The sequence below is a fragment of the Tetrao urogallus genome, assembly GCF_951394365.1.
Source record: "Tetrao urogallus genome assembly, chromosome: 19".
Lineage (NCBI taxonomy): Eukaryota > Metazoa > Chordata > Aves > Galliformes > Phasianidae > Tetrao > Tetrao urogallus.
This window is the reverse complement of record NC_136832.1, coordinates 7,883,655-7,893,762: the sequence shown is the minus strand read 5'-3', so window position 1 is coordinate 7,893,762 and position 10,108 is coordinate 7,883,655. Positions and strand designations below refer to the sequence as shown.

Sequence of the window (10,108 nt, the reverse complement as noted above, 5' to 3'; positions counted from 1 at the left end):
TTGTGGGCTGGGGGTGGCATCCCTGCGCGGCCGGTGTCTGCACCGTGCAGCCTCTTCTGCTGTGCACGGAGCCAGAGCCTCTCTTGTGCTGCTTCACTGCATCCAGCTCCGTGGATCCCGCTGTCCCGCACGCTCCTGTCCCTGCACCCTGCTCCCATCGTGCCTGCATCTCTGCTGCTGTCGTGCCCATGTCCCCGTGCTCCATGGTGCCCAGGTGTCAGCTTGTGCAGAGAACAGCTGGAAATGTTTGTAAGGGAAAATCCATCCCCCTGATGGTGGTGCCCTCCAGAAGGGTCTGGCAGCTGAGGGCACCGCTGGGAGCAGAGGTTCCACCTGCAGAGGCAGGCCGTGCTCTTCCAAGAAGTGCATCTTGTGTTGTCCTGGGGGTTATTGCTTCCTCCTGAAGGGCAGGGTTCTCTTGCATCACTTTGGAGACAGATCCTATCTCATGCTGCTAGCATCACCTGGAGTTTTAGCCTGGCTTTTTTGGGCAGAACTGGACGAAGTACAGCCCGTGTCAACTCCCTTATGGGTTGTATTTTCCTGTTGGTTGCTGTTGCAAGTTAGAAAGCACAGAGGCAGAATGGAAAAGGTTCTGGCTGGCAGGAGCGGCCCCACAGCCTCCCTCCAGGAGCACATGGCTGAGCCCATAACCAGAAAAAGCTCAGGTGCTTCTTTGTAGCTTCACGTGCTTTAAAAAAGGAATATTAGAATAGCAGTGACAACAGGTTGGAGGATCTCCTGCAGTTTTGGAGGGGCTGATTTTCACAAACTCATAAAAAACACAAGTATTTACTATCATATTTTCCACTTTTGAAACTTTATCCGGTATGAAGCAACCATAATTTTACGAACCCAGAGGGACATTCTGACCACTTGAGGTAGGACAACGCTGCTCTATTTCGAAAAGAAAGAAGCAGTGCCTGCGTTTGGAGCTTGTGCCCTGTGTTCCTTGCCTTCCCCATGGGGAAAGTTCCCATGGCGGCCGCAGGAATTCTGTGGGAGGACTGCGATGGTTGGCAGAGTTTGACTTACAGACCTCTGCAGTAGCACCGCTGGCCAGGGGATCTGTGGCTGGAAGGAAAATATGTGTCTGTGTGTAGCTCTGGAAAGGCACAGGCAGGCCGGGCTGTGTGCCTGCATCCTGGCTGCGATGGTGCCCGGCTCAGCGCAGAGAGCCTTTGCCTCACTGGTGATGCCGTTTGCAGGAGGGGCTTCTGTGCCTCCTTCACCTGAACGAAGAGATGCTGCTGCCTGGCTTGGAGAGGGATTTGGAGATTTACAGGTCTACAGATGAATATTCCCAACAGCTCAGAGTTAGGATTTGTCCCAGAGGAGTTTGCAGCTTTCTGGTCCAGTCTCACCCCACGTCACCAGAGGATTTTAGAACCTTTTAGGTAGCTCTCTTTATCTGCAGTTTCAGAAGATTGTTTCCTCTTGTGTTGCGTCCCAGTAAAGCAACTTCTTTTCCAAAGATTAATCAGATAGTCTGACTCCTTTAATTGTCATGTGCTTAAGGTGGGATTCTTTATTCCTTCCTCCTTTAACTGCTGCCATCCGGAGGCCAACTGTTTTGTTTAAATTGGACATGTTTTTAAATTAGGCATTGTTATTGACCTTCTTCAGCCCTGCTTCGTATTTGTCCCATTGCTAGAAAATCCAAGCCTCCTTCTTTCCAGCTCAGTACTCACTCTGTATACAGATGGTACATGTGGCCCTTAAAGCAACTTTTCCCTGGCAAGAACTTGTATTTTAAAGAGAAGAAGATCAGATTTCAGTATGTTATATGGTGGGAAAATGCAGCTTTACAATGTTGTATGGATTAAGAAATTAAATTACAGGCCATTGTTTTGGCCTTGCTGCCTGGAATTGGCTGTATGTTTCGGAATGATGCAGGTTTTTTCTGTGCAGCCCCCTGGTGTGTGCTAGCAGGAGCCTGCCTCAGCGACGGCCCTGTCCCACATGTCCCCTGTTCCCTGTGCTGTGACCCGCTGGGTCCTGTACCCCCCTGTGTGTCACTGGAAAGCAGAGAACCTCATTCTTCCTTGTCTTACATCCTGGCAGAGCTTGCAATAAGGCACAGCACAGCACGGCCAGCCCACCCAGCACCGTGGGGATGTCTCACAGGGACATTTCTATTTCCTTAGCACAAACCTGGCCATCAGTCTCACGTCACCATACATCCCTCGGATGCCACCAGCTGGGGATGGGCACCATGTGCTCACACTGCCATTCTCTCTGTTCCAGAGTTCGCCGCTGAGCAGCAAGCCATGCAGTAGGAGCCCATGCTTCCCACCGAGGAGTGACCTTGGTGCGTGCCACACAGCCCAGAGTGCTGCAGGACGAGACAGGACATGCGCCGAATCAGCTGCCTTCTTTCGGGACTCGCCATCATCCTTAGTGCCACCAGTACAGACAGTTTCGCCCGGGTGGGGTAAGCCTCCTTTTAGTCTGCATCTCCCAGATCTGTGCTCATGAGCGCATGCTGAGCCCCTCTGCAAGGCATGGCATGGCTCGCCCTCACCCGCGATGGAGAGCACCGTACAGCTGGTGGGGCAGCAGGGGCACCTGGCTGGGCGAGGAGCTGGGAGGAGGCTCTGCAGAGTCACTTCTTGGCTGGGGTCTGCTTTCGTCCTAGGAATTGGGTCTGATGCTGTCCCTACATCCCAGCACAGCCCGAGCATCTCCATGGTCAAAGGAGGCTCGGTGCTCAATGCCCCAATTTCTTCCCCCACTGAAAGGAGCTTGAGCTCAGCCCCCGCCCCCCAGATCCAGCTCATTTTCTCCAAAGTTTGTTTTTACATTGAAATTCTCTCCTCTAGAATTAAACCTTTCACATTCTGGTCGTGACTAAACCCACAGGCTGAATTCCTCTCTCGCACGCACGCAACTTCAGCTATAGCTTTATTATAACATTTGCAAAGCAAACAATTTCCATTTAAAAACTGCATCTTCCGTAACGTTAACTAGTGAAGCTGAAAGGACTTTTCTGGAGTTAATGGAAGCCAGCTGATGTCCATGCTAATTCCCAGCCTCTTAATTCTAGCTCATAATTGAGCTGTGAGGCTGAGACGAGCACGCAAGTTCCTTGGTGGGACAGATCTGCTGGAGAATGTTGAAGAGAAAGAATCTTTAACTGATACTGCTTTGGCTGTTGGCCTTGGGAATGTTTTTGACTGGGTCTCACTTATCTTAAGAGGAACCGAAGGTGACTTTCCACTGTCTTCTATCTTTTTACCATCAGCCTGATTCTTTCTGTGGAATCATTAATTTGTTGGCCAAAGGCACATCAGGTTCAGGGGCACAGAAAGCTCAGAAAGGAAAAGATACGTTTCAAAAGTGATTGATTTTAGGTTGAAGCGAGACAGAGAATGGAAGGAGAACTACTCTGAATACATTTCCCTTAAATCTGGACCCCAACTGTTCAGGATGGAGAAAGTTTGCAGGGTGTGAGGGGGGTCAGTGCCTTTGTGCAGGGGCTGGGGAGGAAGGGGCCATGCAGCCCATAGAGCTGCAGCTTTGTGTCGCTGCCCCTAACAGCGTGAAGTCACCTCCTGGGTCACTTGGGCAATGAGCCACTGCCTCTTAAATAGCCATGTGCAATTAGGAGTTGTCAGGCCACGTCCCCAGCTGGTGTAAATCAGCACGGCCCTTTCAAGACGATGTGGGAAGCAGCGAGTCGTTTGCCAACCATTGCCTGACTGCTCTCCTTTGCTCAGCCGCAGGACGTGCGCTGCGGAGCCGCGGAGCCGCACTGCTGCCCACACCGAGTCCCACGTGCAGCCCGTGTACCTGCCCTACCTCACCACCTGCCAGGGCCACCGCCTGTGCAGCACCTACAGGTGGGGGAAGCAGCGTCCACAGCAGCGTGAGAGCCGGGCTGGGGGCTTGGGGCTGCCCCCCGACACTCAGCCTCATCTCTGTATTGCAGGACCATCTATAAGGTTGCCTACCGGCAGGTGTACAAACAGGTACCTCAGCCTGTGGCCTCGTGCTGTCCTGGATGGAGCAGAACCAGCAGCTACGAGATCAGCTGCAACACAGGTAACAAAGCCACCGGGCCACCCCAGGGCCCTGTTCACTTTGCCGTCCCCCAGCCCCTTGATCCTGGGTGGGTCACATCGCAGCAGCCAACTCTCTTGTTGACCAACACCACTCTGATTCTTCCATCTATGTTTTTTCAGCATCCAATAGCACAACCAAACGTGGCTCAATTTCTGATTAATTTCTAGGCTTTCTTGGCTGCCTCAGGCCTTTTTCCTGTGGGATCGCTTATTAACTTTAGAGTTACCAGAGGATGAAGAAAGTTAGCAAGTTCTTTCCACATAAGTCAGCAGTAATGGAAGAGAAATGCTTTCAGGAGGACATTGTGATGTGCAACATAAAGCAAATGCAGAACACATCGGCACATCAGCAGCTAATCTGTCTCCAGAAGAGACACAGAGCAACACCACTCTCCTGAGCCGTCAGGGTGCAGCATGGCCCTCCTTCACAGAATCACAGAATCGTAGGGGTTGGAAGGGACCTCCAGAGATCACTGAGTCCAACCCCAATGCCAAAGCATCCTTCCCCTGACCTGTGCAGGCCCCTCAGCCTCTTTCCAAACCAAGACCTGTTTGTCCCACTCCTGCTGCTCCCACCGCACCCCCAGCACAGCCCAGCCCCACCAGCATGGAGCAGCCCATGCCCAGAGCTGCCACAAGGCTGTGCTGTCCTGTGTTTGCACACACGTATGGAGACAGGGGAGGAGATGTCCAGTCCCACCAAGTGATGCTGTGCTTGTTTGCCCTCACAGCTCTGTGCCAGTTGCCGTGCCAGAACGGCGGCCACTGCACCTTCCCTGGAAGATGTGCCTGCCCGCCCGGCTGGATGGGGCCTTCCTGCCAGACAGGTACTGCTGCACCCTGCTCCCCTCCTGGCACCTCCTGGCATAGGGGACCATGTTAGGTCAGCACGAGCTGGGGCTGTGCTCTGCTGGGACTGCAGTCAGCAAAGGGCCTTCAGCAGAGCAGCCCTCACACACGTGGGGCTGTCCCAAGGCTGCGTATTTACAGTGACCCATCTCCCAGCCTTTGTAAACTCTTGCTGTAAACGAAGACGCTCATTTGCTGCAGAACCTAAATCTGTAAAGCAAAAAGATCCGGGGGTGGAGGGGAAGGGCTCCTCTCCTGTGCGAGAGCAGCCTGATGCCTCACTGGAGCACGGGGATATCCAGCAGAGCACACCAGCATGGTGCAAACCACTTCCAACACTTCTCCTGGCCGTCCGCCCTCCTGTAAGGCAGAGGAGGAGTGCGTGGCACTGACCCGTGCTGGGCAGGGCAGGGCTGGGCTGAGCACATCTCTGACGGCTCCAGCTCCAGTGCTGGGGAAAGGATTTTCCCACTGCCTAGAACAGATTTGCCCAGGCGTGGGAAGCAGCTCTGCTCATTTTGCTTTGTGGGAACAGCTTTAATAACTCCCCCGTGTGAGGAGAGGTTACTGGGTTTTATACACACTTGAAAGGCTGATAGCTCCTCACCACGGCTGGCTGGAACCAAAACCCTGACCATAAATCCAGGATGAGAGCCAGACACTGAGAGCAGTGATATGGAGCCGCCTGCACCCCTGTGCTCAAGGATGATGCCTTCTCTGGCCAAAGTATGGGCATTTCTAAGTTTATCTTTGGCTTTTTACCCTTAGGAGGGTGAGAGGGATGTAGGAAGGAGGCCAGATTTTTCCTCTGGATAAATAAGTAATATGGGCATCCTATATTTACACCAGCATCTTCTTGGTGTGCTCCTACCCTGTCTGAGGGGCACCCACACAGCTGCCAGCCAAGTTTGGGGAGAGTGATCTGGGCCTTGGCCCATCACATCCCCACCCTGAAGATGTCAGCGTGGCTTCGGCAGGGGGAGCAGCATCTCTACTCCATCTGCACCTCTCTGCCCCTGAGCATTTTACTCCCAGCCCTGTCCTCATGGAGCCACCCCTGTGCTTTCAGATGCAGATGAATGTGCCAGCCGGAGCCATGGGTGCAGCCAGCTCTGCGTCAATACAGCTGGGAGCTTCCATTGTGCCTGCTGGGATGGCTTTAGCCTCGCTGCTGATAACAAGGCATGCCAGCCCGTGGTGCCAGGCCCCGAGCCAGGAACCTTCAGCCAAGCAGGTAACTGCCCATTGCTGCAGCATAGCAGCAGCTGCCTGGGGGCTTTGGTGAAACCTGGGATTAACACAGCAGCACAGGACGGCTAGAGAAGGACTGGCAAGAGCTAGAAGATGGAACAAAACCTGCCTTGTGCACAAGCCCAGGCCCTGCAGGGGTGACAAAGCCTGGCTGTGGTGTGTGGTGGTCGGGACTGCGGCTGTGCTCTCCATCATCATCGTCATCCTTCCTATGGGGCAGATCCATCCAGAGCCACAAGGAGCATCAGGAGCTGCTGGTGACGGCCCATTATTACTTTTGGTACGCGCTGTGACACTTCAAACTCGTACCGTGAGTAATAATGCGCTGTGGTCAGCGCTGGCATCACGTGGCAACACCTGGGGGAGCCATCTGCCTGTCCCAAACACCACCTGCTTTTGTCATGTCTCTACAACAGAGCTCGCCCTGGGACAGGGAAGACATGGGTGCTAACTCATCTTTTGGCAGCAAAGGCATGAAAGGATATTTTGTCCTTTAAGCATCACCCCACAGCCTGAGAAACTCCCTCACTTTATTCTAGGTACTGCTGTGCTTGCAGTGGGCATTGCATCCAGTTCCTGAACCCTGAGATTCCCTCGGAGGGGAGCACCAAGCAGCACTGCTTATCCTGAACCCAGCACATCCCACTTCACCTCAGGCAATGGATTTTTACTAACCAACCCATTTGGTCCTTTTTTTTCAGATCCCTCCAGTGAAATGAAGGAAGAAATGAAAGACCTGAAGAACAGAGTGGAAGCACTGGAGCAGGTGTGTGTTTGATGTCCCCGTCTGCCCCTTCCTGCGGCCATGTGCAGCCAGCTCCAAGCCTGGGCTGTGCACAGCCAGGGTTTCCCTCCACCCCTGCTCTATTTTTAACACCACGCTGACCTCACGCAAGCAGGGAGCAGGCAAGGATCCCAGCTGGGCTCCACACTGCAAGCAGAGCCTCCCAGCAGCTCTTCCAGCCCAGCAGCCCTTTGAACGCAACCAAACATCGCGCTGAGGCGCCTCCTGACTGCTCATGGCTCCTCTTATCCCTGCAGAAACTCCAGTTGGTGCTGGCTCCCTTCCACAACCTCATGCCATCTGCACCAGAGGACGTTGGCACAGACCCCATCAGCCGACTGTCCCACTCCCTCCAGCAGCTGGACAGAATTGACTCCTTGAGCGAGCAGATCTCCTTCCTGGAGGAGCGGCTGGAGACATGTAAGTGCCTGCAAAAAGGAGGGGTGAAGCATTGCACTGTCCCCATTTTCCCCTCACACATTCAAACACCACTGACGCAGCCTCAGACCTCAGTGCCACAGCTTTGCTCGGGGCTGTTTGTGCCACGGATCTTGGCTGTGGAGAGCAGATGCAAGCCAGCAAGATCAGTAACACATATATCACTATTCATCTTGATCTTCCCTCAAACTCAGCAGCCTGTAATTAATAAAAGATGAATGCAAACAACCCATTAGCTTCATTCCAAAGCTGTCTGTTTGGCTGCACCATCTGATTGCGCTCATAGCAGCCAGAGTAAGAGAGGCACATGGAAACAGGGCTGTTGGGCAGAAGCAAAGGGAGGCTGCCTTGAGCAGTGGGGCACATCTCACAGCACTCTCACCAGCTCTCCCCCCTCCCTGTAGCACCGTAACTTAGTCCAGGATGAAATGAAAAGCCCCGAGTCTTAAAAACTTAACAGTGCAAAAAGTCAATCAGCAAAGTTTAGGGAGCGTGCCCAAGTCGGCAGATTTATGAGCCTGGGAAGTTTTAGGCATGTTTCTTCTTGAAGTCTGTAGAGCAGCACTTTGTCACGCAGTGCACCACAGAGGTGCCTTAAATAGTAGGCACTGAGTCCAGCAGCCTCGTGCTAAAGGCACAGGGATTACGTTGCCTGTTAAGAGGAAAGGACAAGGGAGGTTTCAGGGCATACCCAGTCCCAGTTCACTGCTTGTGCTAATGGCTTAGGTATTAAAAACTTCAAAGAGCTTGCTTGAAGCTGCAAATTGACGCTTAAAGAAAAAACTCAGAAAGGGGTAATTACGAAAACCTGTAAGTGTCTCAGTGGGCCAGGTTTCCTAGCATTGCCCTATGCTTATTATTAGTGACAGCACTGAGGAATGGAAGCAGCATCACAAGGTAACGTGGATTTGTTCCAAGGGATGACTCCAAAGTCCTGTATTTAGCTTCTGCCAAGCCTGTTCCAGCAGGCAAAACTTGCCTTTGTCCCTCCCCTGTTCTTGGAAGTCCCTGGAGGATACAAGACTGTTCTGTTGTACTGCAGTGAGTGCAGAGCATCAGCTGCAGCTGTGGTCAGGACAGCCCAGTCCCAGCTGGCATTCTTTTCAGTGCCTTCCCTGCCTTGAGGTGCTATGCATAGGCTTACCAGGCTCAGGGCCAGCAGGATGGAATCAGCAGGGGGCTGTTTGGCAAAGGAAAAACAGTAGAGGTAGATGACTTTTATAAGCGCTGAGGTCAACCTCATCTTTCTAGGGGGAAGAGACAGTGAGATTATTTAGCATGTGAGAAGACAGGGGAGTTGGTTACAGCCAGCACAGAGAACCTGCTCTTCTGTGCCCATTGCTGTGTTGGTTGGAGGTGCCACCACCACACCAAACCCTGGCTAACAACAGTGCTGGATTATTTACTTTTTTTTTTTTTAATCTTTCCAGGTTCCTGCAAGAATGAACTCTAGCTGGGCACCCAAAGAATCAGAACAGGCAGACTGTATCTGTACTTGTCTCTCCAGCCCCAGTCTGGGGCCGAAGACGCATCATCTCCAGGAAGACGCAGGGTAGAATGACAAGGCTGGTTTCCCATCAGATTCCCAGTATTTTCTCTTCCAACTCACCTTACCAAAAGTCATGAAGTTACTTCCAAACTGGACTTTTAACCCTGAGCATCTCACCCCACTCCTGCTGGAGAGGCAGAAAATAAATGCCTTACCTCATGCCATTAGCAGTGCCCGTCTGGCTGTGCCAGAGATTGGCTCTACACGAATTCATGTGGTGCTTGGTTTTGTTTGCCTCTTCCTTAGCCCTGTAGGGCAGTAATCATCATGCTTTTACACAGGCCTGAAGGCATAGAGCCTGGTTTTATTGTTTTAATGCAAAACCTTTCCCTGTGACACTCCCATCACCAGCGCAGAGCAGACAGGGACAAACCTGCATCACTCAGCCGTGCCAACAGGGTGAAGCCAAGTCCCCTGCACACCTGCTCTGCAAATGGAGTCCAGACAAAGCCCACTTGTTTACACTGGCACAGCACCAACTGTTAAGGTGGCTGTTTTCCCCCACCCAACCGTTGCTGCTTTGGCAGTCCACGCTAACCTCCCTAGCTCTGTTTGTTCAAGCCAAGGTTGCAGGTGTAGCAGAGCAGACGCGAGCAATGCGGTACAACACTTTGCTACAACCACAGTTGCAAGGAGGAGCCCTGTGGGTACAGCCATGCTGCAGAGTTATACTAAAATAAAGAGTTACACTAAAATAAAGTCTCCTACTGTGCACAGAGGCCGCAGGCTCATTACAGGAAGGATGGAGCTCCCTCCGTGGCCCCACTTTGCTGTGGGCTCTTCCTCCCACAGCAGCCCTCCTCCCTCAGCTCCCACACAAAATCAAGAGTCTCCTTCATTTAAATAATCAAAGACATACTTCTTTTTTTTTTTCCCCCCCCTCTTTAAGCAAAATACATTATTCTTAACCCAATGAAAACTGAACAGTAGACAAATGCACACAGAGGCATTGCTTCTTTCTCCCAGGTGCTGCATGAGTTGCTCCATTGAGCACTCCTTTGATCTTCCTGGGCTTCACCTCCATAACAGCCATTTTTCTGCTGTTCTTACAAAGTGCTGGTTGGGTTTTCCATCCTCCCACTCCGACCCGTTCCCTTGGCAGGTCTGACCCCTGAGACTGTACCATAAAGACCCTAGGATAAAGCCCCAGCTCCACAGCAACTCAGCCCAAGG

The 10,108-nt window shown here is 52.4% G+C and overlaps 1 protein-coding gene across 1 annotated transcript; it reads left to right on the top strand.

The window, feature by feature from the left end:
- Window positions 1-2,354: 2,354 nt before the first annotated feature.
- On the top strand, window positions 2,355-8,909 carry EGFL7 (EGF like domain multiple 7; the record flags this gene model as incomplete). The annotated part of the gene is made up of 8 exons (XM_079544545.1): window positions 2,355-2,434; window positions 3,720-3,842; window positions 3,932-4,044; window positions 4,796-4,891; window positions 5,983-6,147; window positions 6,866-6,930; window positions 7,206-7,368; window positions 8,817-8,909. 8 exons carry the CDS (start codon window positions 2,355-2,357, stop codon window positions 8,837-8,839), a joined length of 828 nt encoding a protein of 275 aa, XP_079400671.1. The 3' UTR covers window positions 8,840-8,909.
- Between the last annotated feature and the right edge of the window lie 1,199 nt (window positions 8,910-10,108).